Source organism: Schistocerca piceifrons, chromosome 1 (genome assembly GCF_021461385.2).
Source record: "Schistocerca piceifrons isolate TAMUIC-IGC-003096 chromosome 1, iqSchPice1.1, whole genome shotgun sequence".
Lineage (NCBI taxonomy): Eukaryota > Metazoa > Arthropoda > Insecta > Orthoptera > Acrididae > Schistocerca > Schistocerca piceifrons.
In genome coordinates this window covers 172,084,885-172,107,790 of record NC_060138.1, presented here as the reverse complement: position 1 = coordinate 172,107,790, position 22,906 = coordinate 172,084,885, and the positions used below count along the sequence as shown (strand labels likewise).

The window sequence follows — 22,906 nt, the reverse complement described above, 5'->3', positions numbered from 1 at the left end:
TCTGGTGCCTGGGGGATAAATCCAGGTAGCAAGTGTTGTGAGACAGGCACCAATGTCATAACTGTCATGTTTTAGAGAATGCTCAGCAACAAAATATTGACAGAATGGACCTCATTTTAGGATATCATAGCCTTGTTGATGTAGCTGATTAATACACTAAAGATCAGAATAATACTGAGTGACAAGTGGTGTACTCGTAAGTTGTTTTTTGGAGGGATTAGCAGTATCAGGATTGGATGTGATATCCTGGCTGGTGGGGTAATTATGCATAGTGAGGGCTGGCTTGAGAATGGTGGTGTATTGCTGTTAGAAAATGCGTCTGAACAAGTATATTTGCCTCAAATGCCAAGGCTGTTTGAGAGGGAAAGTTTGACATGGGAAGGATGGCAACTGTCAAAATGTAAGTACTGTTGTTTGTTAGTAAGTTTAATGTGAACAGAAGTGTGTAACAGAACATTGGTGAAGATGAGATTAATGTCAAGGAAAGTGGCATGGGATCAGGACAGAACCACAGACCTTCACTTATATGTACTCCCTTTGTACAAATTACACAGCGTCTGCTGGTAGGATAATGATGGAGTCATCAGCCTTTAGGGAATGATGAGCCTGAAGTTGAGCAGAGGACAGGTTAGGGTCATGTTGTTTGGGACATGATGAAAGGTTGTGAAGCAATGCTGGATGCGAGGAATTCTTGGAAGGTTTTTAAGGGCTGTTTTTGAGGCAGTGGTAATGAGTCAAATTGAGATTTTGGTTGGAACTATTCAAGGCAGTGTCCAATGTTAGGTCTTCTGATGGAATGGTTTTGAGATTGGGCTGTGAAGTGATATTCCCAGTTGACGTTACATCTGAAGGAAAGTAAACCCTTGACCAAAGGTGCATGATTAAATACAGTTGTCATGTCCGAAAGAATAGACACCAGATCCATATAAGTATATAGTACTGGCAACACCGGCCATGACCATCTTCTGTGCGGATGCACACATATTGCCCAAACTCTTACAGGACTTGGTAAGAATGTCTTCCATGAGCAATGAGTGTGTTGGGATGGGACACTACGAATGTAGTGTGTGGACATACAAGGTGAGAATGTGGGTCTCGCGGGAGGCGTGCACGAGATAGTCCCTGCAGTCGTGCTATCGTCTGTGCCTTGGTGGCTCAGATGGATAGAGCATCTGCCATGTAAGCAGGAAATCCAGGGTTCGAGTCCCAGTCAGGGCACACATTTTCATCTGTCCCCATTGATATATATCAACTCTCGTTAGCAGCTGAAGGTATTAATATAATTCTAATTTCGTTCTAGACTGCTGCAGGTCATCAATGGTGTCTGTTCTTTTGGACATGTCGAAAAGAACAGACGCCATGTCCATACAAGTGTATACTCTCCAAACCAATCCGTGAGACATTGCCCAGACAATGGTGGCCTATTTTGTCACAATTACTGCAACCGCCAGTCAGTGTCTGTGTTTCCAGCAACTTAGAGCGGTTGCTCAGAGGAGCTGTTTGGACTTCTGGTCCACCTCTGATGCAGATTACAAATGCCCATTTTCCATGTGGGAGCTGGATTCTGCATTTTCTGAAGCTCATGACACATCCCCTAGTCACAAGAGAATCCATTACAGTACGCTGCAGCACCTCACAAGACGAAACAAAGATATCCTTCTCACACTTTTTAATCCCAATTGGGCGTCAGGTCACTTTCCCGACTCATGGCGTGAGGCCATTTTGATTCCTCTTTTAAAACCTGGGAAAGGCCAGACGTGCCCGAATAGTTATCATTATGTTGCCCTCACTAGCTGCATGGGAAAGACCTTGGAGTGGATGGTCAACCGTCGCCTTGTCTGGATCTTAGATCCAGGCAACTCCTTAGTCACTTTCAGTTTAGGTTCAGGAGGTATCGCTCCACCTTCGATAACCTGGCCCTCCTGGAGGCAGCTATACCACAGGGTTTCCTGCACTGGCATCACCTTTAGGTATACTTTTCGACATCGTGAAAGCCTACGATACTACTTAGAGGCATGGTTTTCGTCCTGTCTGATTGGTTTGAGAAGGAGAATAATGTCCCTCAAGGTAGTGTTTTAAGTGTGACTGTCTTTGATATAGCTATTAATAGCATTAAGCCAGTAGTGCAAAGCCCTGTCCAGTGTACTTTGTTTGTGGGTGACTTCTCTGTGTTTTGCTCTTCTTCCAGCCTTGCAATGACAACACGTCAGTTGCAACTAACTCTTCAATGTTTGGATGGATGGATGGAGAACAGTTGTTTTAAGTTTTCAACGAATAAGTCTGTGTGTGTTCTTCTTAACTGTTCTTGTTCCATTCTAAACTGCCCTGAGTGGGGATGAGAGACTGTTCTTAATTTTAAAGACACAGTGAGGTTTTTGGCCCTCATAACTGCCTGTAAATTTACATGGTTGCCACATCTTAAGTACCTGGAGAAACGATCACTTAAGGCTCTCAGTATTTCAAAATGCCGTAAGCACAGTACATGGGGAGCCAGCAGGACTTGTCTGCTCTGGTTTTACAGGGTATTTGTGCAATCTTGTCTCGATTATGAGTGCATGGTGTATGGGTCTGCAAGACCTTTCCTATTTAAAGATGTTGGACGTGGTGCACCATGAAGGGATTTGGTTGCCACTGGGGCATTCAGAACAAGCCCTATACCAAGTCGTCACACAGAAGTTGGTGATTCATGTCAGGTGATGGCTACTTAAGGCGTACGAGGTATATAAAACACTGTCCACACCATACACACCTGCATACCATACTGTTGCTCAGCTTCCACTGGCATGACTTTTTTTGTAACTGGCAAAGAACAATGGGGCCCTACAGAATTCGCGCACAGGGTTACCTTTTAGAGATGGGTGTGGTTGGTCTTAATGTTTTACGTCACGGTTGGAGCAGATTTCCACCTTGGCTCCTCCAGAGACCCAAACTTACTTTAGATTTGACTAATTTTAAGAAAGATAGTACACTGGATTTTACATTCCAATCTCTGTTTTTTAAAATTTTAGATATGCATCACGGTTTCACAGTAGTTTACACTGATGGCTCCAAACAAGGGAATTCCCTTGGCTACTCACTACTGTTCCCTGACCATGTCGCCAAGATTCACCTTCCTGAGGAGTATAAGTTTCCGCCGCGGAGCTCCATGCAATCCTGAAGGCATTGGAGCAGAAGCGTCTTATTCGGGGCAACCGGTTTCTCATCTGCTCCAATTCCCATAGTGCATTACAATCGTTCTACAACCTGCATCCCACTGAGGAGTTGGCCTAGCTGATATGTGACCAACTGTACTTGCTCCAACAGCGGGGTAAGCAGGCATCGTTGTGCTGGGTACCAGGTTATGTATGGATGCAGGGAAATGAACAGGCTAGTTGGGCTGCCAAGGAGACCTGCAAAGGATAGGATGTGGCAGTGTGTCCTATTCCCTTTGCAGGCCGTCACTTCTGCACTACATAGGAAGTATATGCAGTTGTCAGATGAGATATGGCTGGTGGTGATGGCCAATAAGCTGTGGTTGGTGAAGTCAAGAACCCGGCTGTGACATTCCTCCTGTCAGTTGCTCAGGAGGGATGAAATGACCCTCCCGTCTTAGAAATGGGCACTGCCCTCTCACACATAGCTTTTTAGTCTGGTGAGAGGATCCCCCATTTTGTGATGATTTTGGTTTGCCATCTCTATCCCCCTTATTTTAACAGAGTGCATTTTATACTGTGATGCAAGGGCAGAAGCAAATATTGGTGGGGATCTACCCTCTATTTTAGCTGATGATGAGACAAGTGTGACAAAACTTTTAAAGTTTTGTGATATGTCTGGACACTGGTCTAAACTTTTAGGCTGGGGGTTTTAGTGTGTTGCAGTGTGGCTGGCTCCTACTTTTTTTTATCTTCTAGTCAGCCAGCCACATCCATCTGCCATATTGTTTTAGCTCCTTATACCACTTTCTTTCTGTGTATTTAATGTTTTACTAGTGATGCAATACTTCATTCCGTGCTTCTGTGTAGATATGCTCATAGTTTTCTAACTTTTGTTACCTGTGTCGTACGTGCTGTTTTGTCTTCCTGTTTTTTGTATTTTTCTGACACTCATCTAAAACCTCCATCCATCCACCCATCCAACTCATCCTTCATTGGGCGTAATTACCTCACCAGCCTAGTTCAAAAGCAAATTTCCCAGGCCATCGTATCCAATCCTGATACTGCTAATCCCTAGAAAAAACAACTTGGGAGTAAAACACTTATAACTCAGTATTATTCTGGTCTTGAGCTACTTCAACACAGCTATGATATCCTAAAATGAGGTCCATTCTGTCCAAAATTTTCTCCACCACATATAGAATAACTTTTTGTCACCTTCCCAATCTCCACAATGTCCTTGTCATACCCTATGCTCCTTCTGCACCCATTTCCCTACCTTATTTATGGTTCTTACCCTGATGGTCCCCACTATGCACCCTCCTACCACCACCTATATCAGCTCTGTAACTGACAAAACATGAACTAGCAAAGGCAGACCCAACTGCAAAATGAAACTTGTTGTATACCAACTATTATGTAAACACTGTTTGGCTTTCTGCATGGGCATGATTACTAACAAAGTATTAGTTAGGATGCATGAGCATAGGGAGAAGGTGTATACTGGCAACACACTTTGTACTGTTGCCGAGCATTCTCTAAAACATGACAGTTGTGACCTTAGTGTCTGTTTCACCACGCATGCTACCTGGATTTTTCTCCTGGGCACCAGTTACTTAGAGCACCATAGGGGGGAATCGGTGCTGCAACATATCCTTTGTTTTGCCACCCACCTGGCCTTAATTTACGTTAATTTCTTTGTTCTCAGCATTTGTCCACAGTAACTATTCCTTTCTTCACTCCCTTTCAGTTCTCTGCATCTTTCATTTCCTGACCTGTCATTTTTTTTGCCAGTCCCTCCCACCCATCACATAAAATGCATTAGCTTTTCGCTCTTATTAACTAGTGCACAATATTTTGGCAGTAACTTCTGTCTTGCATGTTACCCTATCTTCCACCTTTAAGCTCTCAGGTTGCCAAATCTCGTCTGATGCAGTCTCCAACAATCAGTCTTTCCTTCTCATCCCATCATGTTAGTCTTCCGTCTCCCAGGGTTCTGCACAACTTTTCTGAGCTCTACTCCCTTTCCTAAACCTCACCAGTTCTTGTCATTCACCCCTTTTAATTCTCTTCAACCCTTCTGCACTGAGCGAGGTGGCACAGTGGTTAGCACACTGGAGTCGCATTCGGGAGGACGATGGTTCAATCTCGCTTCTGGCCATCCTAATTTAGGTTTTCCGTGATTTCCCTAAATCGCTCCAGGCAAATGCTGAGATGGTTCCTTTGACAAGACCTGACCGACTTCCTTCCCCGTCCTTCCCTAATCCGATGAGACCAATGACCTCCTAAATCAACCCAACTCAACCCTTCTGCCAGGAGGAGGAGCCACTGGCTCTGAAAGCTTGCAGACTTTAATATCTTTTATATGTGTGTTGTTCTGTGTGAGTAGATTTCTTATCCATCCAATTACATTATGTTTCCACAAATTGATTATTTTTGTTTATAAATACGCAGTACAGTTCAATACTGTGAATAAGTTTTTTGTACTATAGGAATGAACCTGCACTTAGTAAGGCATGATACTCCTCTTAAAATGTCACATGAATGTATTTCGTATTGAGTGTGCTATCATAAATGTGATAGCTGCCGTAGAGAAACAGGAAAATTTGTAATTGATATTGTTAACCATATAGCAGTAGGAGAACTGGTAGAAAGGCATAAAACTGTGTAATAGGAACAGATATTTAGTCAACATGGGAGTGCAGAGCTTGCAGTTGCCGTAAATATGTTTTATTGATACATTTACACTTTGATAGCAGCACAAAGAGACAGGTTCAGCTTTGATTAAAAAGCCTTGTATGCTGTCATGAAAGCATCCTTGTCATTAACTGCCTTTTATTTCGGCTCAAATGTTGAAGCATTCAAAATATATTTCATTAGCTTGACTTTCATCTGAACAAACCTCAGACTTAATGACTATGTTCTGCACCTGCAAATTTGTGAACAGTTGTTCACTGCAGTCAGTAAAGGTACAAACTTCTTTCGAAAACAATCAATGTCTGATGAACCCCATTGTCATTGAGGTGGTTCTGTGAATAAGTGGAACTTTCATTTCTGGGCTCAAGGTAACCCTGCTCAGTTTCACAAGCATTTATTACAAAGTACTTCTATGGATTGCACTGATATATTGTGGGATGATGGGCTCTTACTTCTTTGGTGATGACTGAGGTGCCACTGTCGCTGTGACATCTAAACATTATCTGAACATGTCAGAAATGTTTTCAGCTTGAAGATCCCTACATTTCTAAATACTGACATTCAAGATGAATGGTTTCAATGGGATCAGGGCACCTTTCACAGTCTACGGCAATAGTGCAGTGTTTGTTTGGGGTTGCTAACACTGTTGCCTTGGTCTTTAGGCCTCTTTGTCTGTGCCTTCCTTTTATGAAGGTATCTGAAGGGCGCAGTGGCCTGGACTAAGCCAAGGACCCTAGCTCAGATCAAGACAGATACTGAAGAAGAAATACCAACATTCCATGTGAAACTTTTCTCCCACTGTTTGAAACCTACAGTAATGACACACTGAATGCATGCAGCAAAATGCACAGCATTTGACCATTATGATTTTTTAAAAGTGATGTTTAGTGCCTTTGCAATCCTGCTCAAAACATTTTAAACTTGAAATAAAGTTTTAAATGTTGCTTTATTTTTTCTAATTATTCCCTTTTATCAACAACACCATGTACTTGTAGATAGTATGAAATGTTAGGTACACAACACAGTCTCCATGTAATGAAAATAAGTCAAATGAAACAATGTAATTGAACACAAAAGACATTTATCTCCTTTATATCTTTTTTCCAGTAATATCATGACCCTGCAATTACAAATTAATCTTAGTACTTTTTAGTTGTGGTTAATCACCAATCCTCTTTAAATATATTCCACCTCTTAGGTAACAGCTCTGATGCCATTCCTGTACAAGAAAGGATTCTGCTGCTTAAAGAAATGCTCACAAATTCCACTTGCCAGAAATCAGTAAGTGTGTTTGATGGAAAAGAAATGTACAAAGCTTTGTATAACTGCCTTGGTATACGACTTCATGGTCTGACTTGTGATCCAAAGATTGCTGACTGGCTGCTTAATCCAGAAGGAAGAGAAAAAAATTTGCAAGCAATGGTAAGATTTGAGTGGCATTTCAGAACACCCTGTTAATTTTATTTCTTACTCATTTTCTAAGATAATTTAATTAAACTGACACAGATATTTGACCTGCAGTTATGTTCTACTGTCATATACACACATCAAAAAACGTTTTGCATCACCTCAGTTCCAAGTTCATCAAGGAAGTGTCGGTCCAGATTGTCCCACTCCTCAATGGCGATACAACATAGATCCCTCAGAGTGGTGGGTGGGTCACGTTGTCTGTAAACAATCCTTTTCAATCCATCCCAGGCATGTTTGATAGGTTCATGTCCGGAGAACATTCTGGCCACTCTAGTCGAACAATGTCATTATCCTCAAGGACATCATTCACAAGATGTGCACAAGGGGAAGGGGAGTGCGAATTGTTGTCCATGAAGACAAATGCCTCGCCAATATGCTGCCGATATAGTTGCACTACCGATTCGCTGTTACGGCGCCTTCCATGAACACCAGTGGCACACATCTGCCTCACAAAATGCCACCCCAAAACAGCAGGGAACCTCCACCTAGCTGCACTTGCTGGACAGTGTGTCTAAGGCATTCAGCCTGACTGGGTTGCTTCCAAATACGTTTCCAACAATTGTCTGGTTGAAGGCATATGCGACACTCATCGGTAAAGAGAACGTGATGCCAATCCTGAGCGGTCCATTTGGCATGTTGTTTGGCCCATCTGTACCATGCTCCATGGTGTCGTGGATGCAAAGGTGGGCCTTCCCATAGACGTTGGGAGTGAAGTTGCGCATCACGCAACCTATTGCGCACAGTTTGAGTCGTAACACGACGTCCTGTGGCTGCACGAAAAGCATTATTCAACATGGTGGTGTTGCTGTCAGGGTTCCTCCGAGCCGTAATCTGTAGGTAGCAGTCATCCACTGCAGTAGTAGCCTTTGGGTGGTCTGAGCGAGACATGTCATCAACAGTTCCTGTCTCTCTGTATCTCCTCCATGTCCGAACAACATCGCTTTGGTTCACTCCGAGATGCCTGGACACATCCCTTGTTGAGAGCCCTTCCTGGATGCGATTGAATTACAGTATTGACTGCCTAGGCTTGGTTAAACTACAGACAACATGAGCCGTGTATTTCCTTCTTGGTGGAATGACTGGAACTGATCAGCTGTTGGACCCTCTCTGTCTAATAGGCACTGCTCGTGTATGGTTGTTTACAGCTTTGGGTGGGTTTAGTGACATCTCTGAACAGTCAAAGGGACTGTGTCTGTGATACAATATCCACAGTCAATGCCAATCTTCAGGATTTCTGGGAACGGGGGTAATGCAAAACTTTTTTGAAGTTTGTAGAATAGTGTATCTGTACTATATTTTCTTGTCCATGTTGTTGGTTAGAAGCTGTTTACTGCATCAATTTTATGAGATGTTTAATTGTAGGTATGATTTATTTGTGAAAATAGTGCAATGATGGAGAACCAAGTAGGCATAATCTTCCCTGGCTTTTTGCCTGTTGTAGATAGTGACAAAGACATAGATTATCAAATTATGTATGCGGATAGTAAGAACTTTTTAAGGAGTGTATTTTGACTGCTTTTAATTGTCATTTATTCATCTTCTTGTGTTGTGGAGTTAAGTTTGAATGGACTCATGTGAAAACCTTGATTACTGTATTTTTTGGTGTTACATCTTTCCTCTTTTCCTTCATATTCTGAAAAACTAACAATGTACTTTAAGCAGCTGTCAGATGTAAGAGAGAAAAATAAACTGCAGGGTGCAGAGAGATGATTAAGCTGAAGAATGGCAGCACAATGAAAAATAAAATGTGGGCAAGAGGTAAGAAAAATGAACACGAAGTAAAAGGAACAATGATTATTCAATATAAACAATAATTAAAAGAACCAACTGATCCATTCTCTTCATTAAAGCAAAGTGGTGAGTGAAATATAGTAGCTTCTCCTCATCATCCTACTTTTTCTGAGCAGAAAATTAATGAATACAAATGCACTGAGTTGGGAAAGAAAGGTGGAGCAGGATAACAATGAGGAATACAGGGGCAGACAATTAGCTAACTAGGTGACTGAAGACAGGTACAGTCTTACATACAGTAAAATCAAGAGGACAGACTGAAGCAACCAGTTAAAAAAAATGAATGCATGAGAGGTAAAGGGAAACAGATGAAGAAAATGAAACTAATGAACATAAAATAATAATGAAAGATAACTATATCTAATTAATAAAGTGAGTGCATGGAAGATCAGAAAGCTATGAATCCAAGAGGGAGGAAAGGAAATACACTGACAAGAAATGGAATTGTTCTTTTGCAGGCTATAGAGAAAAAAGGGGGTGGAATTATGACTAAGGTAGGATCTAGTGAAGAATCAGGGAAAGAGAGTTTTGGGATGTGCTGGAAGTGTAACTGCATCAGCTCAGTTTATAGGACCTGTTTTTGAGGGGGGCGGAGTAGATGATCTATAATACAGAGCAACACATGAGGCATTGATATCAGCTGCGTTCTGCTGAACAGCATGCACTGCAGCTAAGTAGCTGAACTTATCTTACAGTAACAAGCTAAAAGTTACATTTGGAATACCACAAGGTTGGTGTCAAACATGAACTGCACAGAGGGTTAAACCAGAATTAGCTATTCACAGGTTTAGTTTGCCTTTTTTTCCTCAGCTATGGTCTGGTGAATACTGTCAGTGCCATGACAACTGGACAGGATGTTTCTACTGAAAGTTCCTTGGCTTCACCGTTTTGGGGTTTAGCAAATTAAAGCTTTTGTAAGAAATCCTTCTGTCTTAAAGAGAATGACATGCTGAATATATTAATAACAGTTGATGTGAACCACTGATTTAGCACCTGTCACTTGTCCTGCATTAAAAACCCAAAAGTCTTCATTATAATAAGAGTGGTGCTACATGCCAAGGTATTATTGATATTAATCTTTAGAAACTACAGGTGTGTGGGAATATGTGGTGATACTGAAGTGAAGAGCATCATGACAGAAAATAATGTATTATAGGAGAACATAGCTGCCTTTTGCTAGTGTTAAAAGATTTATTGAGTAGCCTAAAACCAGATTTATTTGTTTAAAAGTAGTAATATGTATACCATATGCAATCAGGTATTTCAGTTGTTAAAGGTATTGCTATATTAAAGCTGTATGCTGGGACCGATATAACTATAACTGGCATTGTAGGGCTGAATAAGACCAGAAAAATGTGTCCATAATAGCTTGATTGATGACTTTATCCAATCTGGATTGGGAGATTCACAGATTAATTTATAAGGTGAATCTTGCACACACATCCAAGTAAAAATTCAAAATAGAATGAAAGAAGTTGCTACAAGAGAAGGGGAACAATAGTGAAAAAATAATTCAATTTTTTGTAGAAGGGAAAGGATTATGTGGAGTTACGTTATTGAAATGCTCATATCTTATAATTTCTTTGTAATTTATCGTGGGTAATAGTGTCTTTAACAAAGCTATTAATTTCTCTCTAGAGAAAGGTTATTCATTAGTTTTTAAATAGAAATAACTTTTTTTTTCATTGCAAGTGTAAAAGAAGAATTTTGTCCATAAGTTTTGCCAGTTCTTATTGCTGCCCTGTTTTATCATGTAACGTTCTATTCTTTTTATTTCTAAGGCAATACATTATTGCCCAGAGGTGAGCCAGGTTGCAGTCCTAGTTGGTCCCATCCGTGGTGTTGGCAGCCCAGCCCTAAATATCAGTAGCTCCGTTTCAGCACAGCTGCGTTCTTCTGCTGAGGCTTTAGTTACATGGCACACTGTGAACGCTCAGTTCAAACTGTTGTCTGAAAACAAGTTGCTTCAAGTATTTGAAGGTGAGTTGCTAAAACTAAGGAGAACAGCTAGTTTTTAATATAATTATGAACCTATTGCAACACTCTGTAAGAAGACAGACTGAAGATGAACTGTAAAAATATTATCTTGATATTTATAAAGTAACCTATCAGACTTGTACAAAAGCGAAAGCATGTAGGTAGAGGCTTGGGAGAATGATAGGCAATATTACCAGCATTGTTAGTGCACTTTTAAATGATAAACATTGGCAGCACTAAAATGGATCATGTGTGAATTGACACTGTAAAAGAAAATATGGTATCAGAGGGGCAATAATAGAGGAAATTGAAACAAAGTGTCTGCTTTTGTACAGGGCCCTTTGAGAGGATGAATAAAACTATGAGGGTGTGCTGAAAAGTAATGCCTCCAAATATTTTATGTGAGAACTCTTAAAACTTTTCAAATAAAACAAATGTTATTAACATTCTACATCTTAATTCTTCATGTCTACATATTTTCAGTCCTCTGCCACTAGAGGGCTCCAAATTGTTATGTGTGACATGGTGGTGTGTAAATGGAACTATGTCAGTGCATGAGAAACAGTGTGCTGTGATAGAGTTTCGAATTCAAAGGGTTCGTCCACACTAGGGAGGACTCCCTGTTCTGCGCTCGTAGGTAGCACACCGCGCCTAGTACACGTCCACTGTGGCACTCGGGGGCCACAGCACCAAGTTATGACATCTGAAGAATGACTTATAAGAGCCTGAAACCAACCATTAGACAATAAAAGAATTTTACAAGTGAAGCAATATTTTCAACCTCTGGTATAATGCTCAGTTGTGAATGTTCTTCCAGCAGGATAGTTTGTAGATACAATCATAACATATTAAAATTTATTTTCAGTTTTAATTTATATTGTATCTTTAGCCAATCTTATTTTAATGTTTTCATTAGACATGTCAAAACTCTTATTTTACATTTTTGTTTACGTATTCTGAAAGTTTAATTTTTGAAGCCCATGCTGCAACAGAGGGCGTGTTCAGAGTTAGTCCATTGCTCCATTATTGCGGAGTAACTACTATATGCCTCTTGCAAGGCCACACTCACACATTCTGAGCATACCTTGTTAACCCTCGCATTACCAAGGGGGTATTCTGACTACCCCAGGTTGATTTTTTCCCTATAATAATGTTGTTTGAAGGGCCACATGCCTGTGGTTTCATGGCTTTGTACTAAAATGATTGACGTTGAATACACACCCACGACTGTCATTGTTATTCAAGTCATTTATTGGTGGGATTGTGAGACTACCCCACTTAGTATGAAATGTCTTATTTTCTTATTTGTAGAAAAAGAAGATTTTGGGAAATATATCTGTCATTCATCTTCTTTGTTGAGTTTTGCCATAGACCCAATATTTGTTATTGTTGATGGTTACTATTGTTGATTTGAATTTGACGTTCACTGTTGAGCTGACATTACACGAGTCAGTATTTCATTTGCAAGTAAGGATGTCCAAAGGACTTTCTAGCGAAGAGATCATGGAAATTCTATACAATTCTGATGTCAGTGATGATGAAAATGAATGGGTCATTGATAATAAACTGAATGAATATATGGAAACTCTTGACATAGCATCAGATGAAGCTGATGATGAAATATCAGAAGACACTACACATTCACGTGAACAAGAAGAAGAAGAAGAAGAGAATAATGATGAAGAAGAAGACACTGGAGATTTGTTTGTTCCTAGAAGTGGACTACAATTTTCTAGTGAACCACCAAAAGGCAGGTGGCATCGACGTCGCAACATTTTGTATGTAACACCTGGCACAGTGAATGATGGAAAAACAATCAAAACAATAACAGAGTCATTTTTATTATTTATCTCACCGCAAATCGTGAGCGTCATTGTAGAAGAAATGAACTGGGAAGCCAAACGAGTAATTTCTTTGTGGAATGCAGCTCATTCCTTGAACAAAACGACATGGAGAGAGATAGCCGGCCGGAGTGGCCGAGCGGTTCTAGGTGCTGCAGTCTGGAACCGCACGATTGCTATGGTCGCAGGTTCGAATCCTGCCTCGGGCATGGATGTGTGTGATGTCCTTAGGTTGGTTAGGTGTAACTAGTTCTACGGTCTAGGGGACTGATGACCTTGGATATTGAGCCATGCTCAGAGCCATTTGAACCATTTGAGAGAGATAAATGCAACTAAAGTGTACGCTGTATTAGCAATTCTAATAGGAGCTGCTTGAACTCATGGACATCGCACAAGTGCTTCCGATCTGTGGGGAGGTAATGTTGCCCTTTGGCAACCATTCTTTTCTGCTGCCATGTCAAGAGACCGATTTTTGTCTATACTGAAATTCTTGCAATTTGACAACAGAGACACAAGAGCACAGAGAATTTATGAAACCAAGGACAAGCTACAAGCCATCAGAGTAGTGTTCAACAAATTTCAATCTAACTTGTGCAAGAACTTCTATCCTCATGAATATGTGACTATTGATGAACGATTAGCAACATACCGAGGAAACTGCCCTTTTAGGGTTTATATGAAGAGCAAGTCTGGCAAGTATGGCATTAAAATTTGGGTTTGTGCTGATGTGAAGACATCTTACTTATTACGGATCCAAATTTACACAGGAATGGTGGACAATACTCAGGAAGTGAATCAAGGACAGAGAGTTGTTTTGATGGAACCATTTCCGAATAATGGTCATGGTGTAACAACTGATAATTTTTTCACCAGTTTTCCATTGGCTGCTGAACTACTAAAACAAAACACGACATTGGTTGGTACCTTGCGTTTCAATAAGAAAGAGATTCCGAAGGAATTCTTGCCAAACAGAAAGAGAAAAGTTCACTCTTCAATGTTTGGTTTCACAAATGATTTGACACTGGTTGGGAAAGGCAGTAATGCTACTCTCTACTCAGCGTAATGAGAGACAAGTGAGTGGGGAAGAAAGTGAACACAAACTTGAAATCATACTGCGCTACAACAAAACCAAAGGTGCTGTAGATAATGGGGACAAAATGACAGTTGTGTTAGAGGAACGAGGCGGTGGCCACTAAGAATCTTCATGGAAATGATAGATATTACAGCACTGAGTGCATATATTCTGTACACTCAAAGATATCCTGAATGGGAGAAGAATAACCAAAGCCGATGTAAACTCTTCACGACTGGATTGGCATTTGGACTCAGCAAAGGCAACATGGAAGAAAGAGCCAAAAATATCAGTGGTCTTCATAAACATGTACAAGATGCACTGGAAACTTGTGGTATTGCAAGTCCTACAGTAATGATCCAGACTCAGTGTTCCAACTTACCAACACCACAACGATGTCAAGATTGCAAGAGAAACGAAGATCGGAAAACAAGATTCTGTTGTGTAACGAGCAAGAAACTTGTTTGTGATATACACAGAGAAGAAACTGTTACTGTGAAGTGCATGCAGTGCAAAAATGTACTTGACTGAAAAGTTGAAAAAAGTCTTGTGTTACTGTACTGCAGTGACTGTTGAGATACATAGATTATTAATTATCTGTTCGTTGAGTACTGAATTTAGTGAATGATATTAAAAAAAAATTGTAATTTGCATCTGTGATCTGATTAAATACTTCTAATAACCTGAAAAGCTGTTTTTCAATACTAAATAAACTCATTCAATGGAAATAATGAAATCTGAGAACAAATATTACAATAAAATACAAAACTCTTTTGGGGTAGTCCAGATACCCCGCTTGGTAAAATAGAGGTGTGAAAAAGCTTGGTAACAGGAGGGTTAAGTCCGTTGGTGCAACATGGCTGGGCAGTACAGTCTGTTTTCACAGAACAATAAATTTCGTATTATCAAAATGTTCATAGGATAGTGTGAACAGGCGAGTGCGTGGTTGAGAGTTTCCGATGCTGCAAGGAAAAGGCCTGTCATTTCTGACCTGTGATACTGGTACCGTGACGTACGTCACATATTTCAGTGACCAAGGACAGCCTGTACATTCAGCATCACTATGAGATCTCACAAAATTTCAGATAAATCCATAAATGTTTTCACCTTATGTGGTTCCTCGTAGGAAAGTCTAGCATTCCTCGCTGCTACAAATGAACCAAAAATGTTTGACTCATTGTAAGCACCCACACCTTCATTCGCTGTAACACATGTAAATGTAATCTTTTTACAGAACACCCCGAGAGTTTGATGGTTGAGTAGTTCCTCTTGATGTCTGTTTCATCAAAACATATATAGTTTTACATAACTTATACAAAATAAGCACTACAGTTCACCATCATTTGATTTAATCTAAGCATACATAATCTTATATGTATGTGTTGCTGATATGTTGGGTTCATATACGGTACAATTTATGTATATTCACATCAAGATTCATTATAACATTTATAACTTGTGCACATGTACCACTGTAAATCCTTTAAGATTTTACTTTTGCCATTAGGATGCGTCTAACATCATGTTATGATGTTTTCAGTACACAGTACTTGATATTTTCTCTGATCGTTCAAACACTGCTTATCTCTTACAGGTCTGTCATCAGTAGGTAACTCTCTTAGTCAGGCTGGAGACCCGAGGAACCTTCATCATCAGTTACTCATATTTGCCTGCATTTTATATGATGACAACATGTATGGATGTTATTAAAACAATAACAGAATTGTTTCAGAAACTTAACATCATGTGGGGAAAGTTCATTGGTTTCCATACATATGACACCTCAGCTGTGTTAGGATCGCACTCCAGTCTAGTGACGTTAATAGAACATTAGAATCAATCAGCATTAACAACACATTGTATTATGTTGGTGCAAAAGTTTGTAGTGTTTTTGTTTAGCGTGTTGGTATTCCAGTTGCTATGGGTTTATTTAGTGACTGTCATTTTTTATTTATTGCTATTTGAGTTTACATATTATCATTTGGAGATAGTGAGTGCACATGTGGATGCTAAAAAATGGATTGCCAAGTGGAGAAATGGGAACACTTCTGAAACATTCTTTTGCCTGAATTCACTAGAGAGGTAACAGCAGTGGAATCAGATAGAAACATTTGCACAATGTATGAGGATAGTGTCATTGCACAGACCATGGAAGCAAAGTGGTATTATCATTTTAAGGAAGATAATTTTGATATTAGTGATTCCACATTCAGGAAGACCTTTGGGGTTTGATGAAGATCATTTGAATGTATTAACCCACAATGATCCACATCAGTGTACTCAAGAACTGGCAGATGTAATAAACTGTGGTCATTCCACCACTGTGTGACATTTGCATGCGATGGGAAGGTTCAAGAGTCGGGTGTACTAGTGCCATATGCTCTAAGCCAAAATAACGAAAATCGGCAGGTGGCCATATCCACAAAAGAAAATGTTCTGCATCTGGTGGAATGGTGAGATGTACTACAAATTGCACCCCCGATGTTTAACCATCACTGCTGACATTTGTGGTCAACAGCTGAGGGGTCTTGCAGATTCAATCCAAGTACAGCATTCAGGAAGACTGTGTGAAGTGGTGTTACTCCACTGTAATGCCTGCCCTCATTCTGCTAGACTGACTAAAGAAAAAATGATATACAGGAGCTGAGTTGGGAAGTCATTCTACACCCATCTTATTCACCCAATCTTGCCCTCTCAGATTTTCACCTTTCCATCTTCTATCTAACAATATTCAAGGAACTTCCTTTCCAGGTGAAAATGCACTCCAAACATGGCTCAATGTGTTCTTCACCTCAAAAGCACGTGATCTGTACAGTTTCATAATTGGAAAGTTACCGCAGCATTGACAGTTGTTGTTGTTGTGGTCTTCAGTCCTGAGACTGGTTTGATGCAGCTCTCCATGCTACCCTATCCTATGCAAGCTTCTTCATCTCCCAGTACCTACTGCAGCCTACATCCTTCTTAATCTGCTTAGTGTATTCATCTCTTGGTCTCCCTCTATGATTTTTACCCTCTACGCTGCCCTCCAATACTAAATTAGTGATCCCTCGATGTCTCAGAACATGTCCTACCAACCGATCCCTTCTTCTAGTCAAGTTGTGCCACAACCTCCTCTTCTCCCCAATTCTATTCAATACCTCCGCATTAGTTATGTGATCTACCCATCTAATCTTCAGCATTCTTCTGTAGCACCACATTTCGAAAGCTTCTATTCTCTTCTTGTCTAAACTATTTATCATCCACGTTTCACTTCCATACATGGCTACACTCCATACAAATACTTTCAGAAACGACTTCCTGACATTTAAATCTATACTCGATGTTAACAAATTTCTCTTCTTCAGAAACGCTTTCCTTGACATTGCCAGTCTACATTTTATATCCTCTCTACTTCGACCATCATCAGTTATTTTGCTCCCCAAATAGCAAAACTCCTTTACTGCTTTAAGTGTCTCATTTCCTAATCTAATTCCCTCAGCATCATCCGACTTAATTCGACTACATTCAACTATCCTCGTTTTCCTTTTGTTGATGTTCATCTTATACCCTCCTTTCAAGACACTGTCCATTCCGTTCAACTGCTCTTCCAAGTCCTTTGCTGTCTCTGACAGAATTACAATGTCATCGGCGAACCTCAAAGTTTTTATTCCTTCTCCATGGATTTTAATACCTACTCCGAACTTTTCTTTTGTTTCCTGTATTGCTTGCTCAATATACAGATTGAATAGCATCGGGGATAGGCTACAACCCTGTCTCACTCCCTTTCCCAACCACTGCTTCCCTTTCATACCCCTCGACTCTTATAACTGCCATCTGGTTTCTGTACAAATTGTAAATAGCCTTTCGCTCCCTGTATTTTACCCCTGCCACCTTCAGAATTTGAAAGAGAGTATTCCAATCAACATTATCAAAAGCTTTCTCTAAGTCTACAAATGCTAGAAACGTAGGTTTGCCTTTCCTTAAGCTTTCATCTAAGATAAGTCTTAGGGTCAGTATTGCCTCACGTGTTCCAACATTTCTACGGAATCCAAACTGATCTTCCCCGAGGTCGGCTTCTATCAGTTTTTCCATTCGTCTGTAAAGAATTCGCGTTAGTATTTTGCATCTGTGACTTATTAAACTGATAGTTTGGTAATTTTCACATCTGTCAACACCTGCTTTCTTTGGGATTGGAATTATTATATTTATCTTGAAGTCTGAGGCTATTTCGCCTGTCTCATACATCTTGCTCACCAGATGGTAGAGTTTTGTCAGGACTGGCTCTCCCAAGGCCGTCGGTAGTTCTAATTGAATGTTGTCTACTCCCGGGGCCTTGTTTCGACTCAGGTCTTTCATTGCTCTGTCATACTCTTCACGTAGTATCGTATCTCCCATTTCATCTTCATCTACATCCTCTTCCATTTCCGTAATATTGTCCTCAAGTACATCGCCCTTGTATAGAACCTCTATATACTCCTTCCACCTTTCTGCTTCCCTTCTTTGCTTAGAACTGGGTTTCCATCATAGCTCTTGATATTCATGCAAGTGGTTCTCCTTTCTCCAAAGGTTTCTTTAATTTTCCTGTAGGCAGTATCTATCTTACCTATCATGAGATAAGCCTCTACATCCTTACATTTGTCCTCTAGCCACCCCTGCTTAGCCATTTTGTACTTCCTGTCAATCTCAGTTTTTAGATGCTGGTATTCCTTTTTTCCTGCTTCTTTTACTGCATTTTTATATTTTCTCCTTTCATCAATTAAATTCAGTATTTCTTCTGTTACCCAAGGGTTTCTACTAGCCCTCGTCTTTTTACCTATTTGATCCTCTGCTGCCTTCACTATTTCATCTCTCAAAGCTACCCATTCTTCTTCTACTGTATTTCTTTCCCCCATTCCTGTCATTTGTTCCCGTATGCTCTCCCTGAAACTCTGTACAACCTCTGGTTCTTTCAGTTTATCCATGTCCCCACCTTTTTGCAGTTTCTTCAGTTTTAATCTACAGTTCATAACCAATAGATTGTGGTCAGAGTCCACACCTGCCCCTGGAAATGTCTTACAATTTAAAACCTGGTTCCTAAATCTCTGTCTTACCATTATATAATCTATCTGATACCTTTTAGTATCTCCAGGGTTCTTCCATGTATACAACCTTCTTTCATGATTCTTGAACCAAGTGTTAGCTATGATTAAGTTATGCTCTGTGCAAAATTCTACCAGACAGCTTCCTCTTTCATTTCTTAGCCCCAGTCCATATTAACCTACTATGTTTCCTTCTCTCCCTTTTCCTACTGTCGAATTCCAGTCACCCATGACTATTAAATTTTCGTCTCCCTTCACTACCTGAATAATTTCTTTTATCTCATCATACATTTCATCAATCTCTTCGTCATCTGAAGAGCTAGTTGGCATATAAACTTGTACTACTGTAGTAGGTGTCGGCTTCGTGTCTATCTTGGCCACAATAATGCATTCACTATGCTGTTTGTAGTAGCTTACCCGTACTCCTATTTTTTTATTCATTGTTAAACCTACTCCTGCGTTACCCCAATTTGGTTTTGTATTTATAACCCTGTATTCACCTGACCAATAGTCTTGTTCCTCCTGCCACCGAACTTCACTAATTCCCACTATATCTAACTTTAACCTATCCATTTCCCTTTTTAAATTTTCTAACCTACCTGCCCGATTAAGGGATCTGACATTCCATGCTCCGATCCGTAGAACGCCAGTTTTCTTTCTCCTGATAACGATGTCCTCTTGAGTAATCCCCGCCCGGAGATCCGAATGGGGGACTATTTTACCTCCAGAATATTTTACCCAAGAGGACGCCATCATCATTTAATCATACAGTAAAGCCTGCCCTCGGGAAAAGTTACGGCTGTAGTTTCCCCTTGCTTTCAGCCGTTCGCAGTACCAGAACAGCAAGGCCATTTTGGTTAGTGTTACAAGGCCAGATCAGTCAATCATCCAGACTGTTGCCCTTGCAACTACTGAAAAGGCTGCTGCCCCTCTTCAGGAACCACACGTTTGTCTGGCCTCTCAACAGATACTCTTTCGTTGTGGTTGCACCTACGGTATGGCTATCTGTATCGTTGAGGCACGCAAGGCTCCCCACCAATGGCCAGGTCCATGGTTGACATAACCACTGGGATGAAAATGTACCTTGTCATGCAACCACAGAAATTTTAAGAAGTCTTCATTGCCTCTAATTTCAGTCCACAGTTCAACAGATGGAGTCATTTGCTTTTCATAATCTTTTTCATTTAACTGTTGCACAACCTTTATCTTGTATAATTGCAACTTTAAATCGTTTCATAAAATTCTGTGCACACTACAACTGGACATTCCCACTACTACTGCAGCTTATCTCACAGAACGCTTTGGACTGTTGATTATGTTTTGAACCTTCTCTATTTGTTCCTGTGATTGACAATTTCTGAGCCTTACTGGCGATTTCATCGTAAGTACACTTCTTGTTGCTTCTAAGTTTGTCATCCGTAACTGACTGCATGTGCTCATGGTACAGGATCATTCCATCTAAGACTGAAATGTTAATGGTATTCCCATCTAGCAGCAACAACACAGTCACAATTTTTGTAAAAGGCATTCACAGCCACAGTACATTCATGTCCACTGCAGCGCTCCATCTCAGCAAGCGGCGTACCCACCTGTAACATATTACAAACATTTCAGTGTTACCAGTATACCATTCTACTTCCAGAGGCTAATTAAAATAGCCCATTTCTCGCCCACACTGTGTTTTTATCTTTGAAGATAAACTTCGTGCTTTTAGTTGCAAATTTCAATTATCGATAGGTAAAACTGGCAAAAACAATTATTCTACATTTGTGATGTTAAAAGCACTTGTTCATGATAAAAACTGTGACGCAATTAGGGCAAACATATAAGAAAATGTAAAGGGTCGTCTTCAAATGTTTGCTGATGAAGTAAATCATTACTTCCCACAACATAATAAAACAGAAGCAAAAGTTGGCCAAAAACTGATTCGCACCCCTTTTAGCCTTGATACTGGAAAAGTTGCAAAAGAAATCCAGAATGACAGGAGCTGTAAGAGCACGTTTGAATCTGATTTTCATGAGCAGTTTTGGTGTAAAAAAAAAAAAAAAAAAAAAAAAAAAAATTGCAAAAACTAAAATTTGAGATATCACTTTATGGTATCTTGTGCTTTTCTCCACAACTTATTTATGTGAACAAGGGTTTTCTGCTTTGCTGGTAATTAAGAAAACAAGCCCACGAATCATTTGAAAGTAAGTGCTGATATGCATGTACCTTTGAGCAATAATATTAGCCCCAGGATTACCGAACTTGTACACAAGATGCAAGCTCAAAAATGACATTGAAACAAATAGAATTATATTTTCTCAGGTTACCTTCCATTCAGAAGGCTGTTGCATACAGCGACTGTTATATTGACTTGTAAATAATAGAATTCAACTATCAGTCATCCTTTTTAAATTTTATTGGCAGATATAGTTTCTAGCTGAAATCTGGATCTGTCAATAAAATTTGAAAAGGACGACTGATAGCTGAAATCTATTATTTACAAATTAAATTTTCTATTAAAAATTCCGTGTTTTCTATTATAACACTACTGTACATGCATGCTACTTTTGTTTTACTAAGATGTTAAAAGTTTTGATTAAAGTTTATCTGTAGATTGACACAGTTTGTTTTTCTTTTACCTTGTGGTCCCTTCTAAGAATGAAGAAATCAAAGTGATCCCTGGTCAAGAACGGTTGGGGACAGTTGGTCTAGCGAAAGGACAGTCAGAGAGATGGTATCACACCCATGACAGAGAGAACTAGTTTTGATGTATTCTGGGCACCTAGCTCATTTCTTTCTGCTAACAAAGAGGTATGACCCCAGTTGTCCATTCTGCCAATCTGCATCATGAATTAATAATGGGTCGTTGCTGTCAGTTGTTACTTGGTTTATTTATGTCTGTCCCTATCTATTTCTTATTGTACTGCTAAGCTACCTATGCTATCCTTTGTTTCTTCTTCTTCTTCTTCTTCTTCTTCTTCTTCTGCTGATGGAGAGTAGTCCCTGGTTAAATATTCCCAGCAATACCAGTTCACTATCTTGCTTTTTCCAGCCAAGATCACTGACAATGAGACATTGTCTCTCCCTTCCTGCTGTGTTGACTGCCTTCTCCCTTCAAAATTCTATTGTGAGGATGAACCTTTTCCAAATGTTCCTGTCCAATCTACAGCTGATGCTTAAATCACCTCTCTCCCAGCACTGTATAACTGTGGCTGCCTCATTTCAAATGCCTGTACACCTCCACAACAGTGTCCATGAAAAATGAATATCCTGGCACTTGTTTCACCACACATATTTGTGTCATCATTATGAATTTATGTACTATCAGTCTCTGCACTTGATCCTAGAAAAAGTATTTAAGACGTCTGCTGTTGTTTCTGATTTTCAGTGCAAAATCTTTAATACTGTACCAAGTATTCACCTATAGAATATCAGAACCAAATTAAAGAAGCAGCCAGTCTCATGTTCTTATCTTACCCTTTCCCTGTAACCTATGTTTCCAGACCAGTGCCATTACAGGAACCTAATGAAGAGCACAAGACAAAGATTGACTTTGATGCTGTGGTTTGGATAGAAAATCACCAATCCTCAACCTGTTCGAAACTCATTCCTTCCAAATGCGATCGTAATCCTCCACAAATCATCTCTTAACCTGACCCTGCCCTGTGCTTAGTGCCAAATTGGTTGTCAGATATGTGGTGGATGTGATTTTGTATTTCACTTCATTCTACACCAGCTAGTAATATGGGAAATTGAATCCTACCTTGTAAGAATCCTGGTTTATAAATGCCAATTACTCTAGTCTAAAATAGCCATACCCTGGTATCTTTGGCCAGTAGTGGTTCTATTTTCTAGCTCCCAATGTGATATTACCACTTCCACCTA

The 22,906-nt window shown here is 40.0% G+C and overlaps 1 protein-coding gene across 1 annotated transcript in view; it reads left to right on the top strand.

Annotated features, from left to right (window-relative positions):
* LOC124803348 (DNA polymerase theta) overlaps window positions 1-22,906 on the top strand; it is a 347,939-nt gene that overhangs the window by 276,049 nt on the left and 48,984 nt on the right. The window contains exons 19-20 of the mRNA XM_047264537.1: window positions 7,027-7,250; window positions 10,871-11,069. Of these exons, the coding sequence (XP_047120493.1) occupies window positions 7,027-7,250; window positions 10,871-11,069 (423 nt within the window). The remainder of the gene's footprint in view (window positions 1-7,026; window positions 7,251-10,870; window positions 11,070-22,906) is intronic.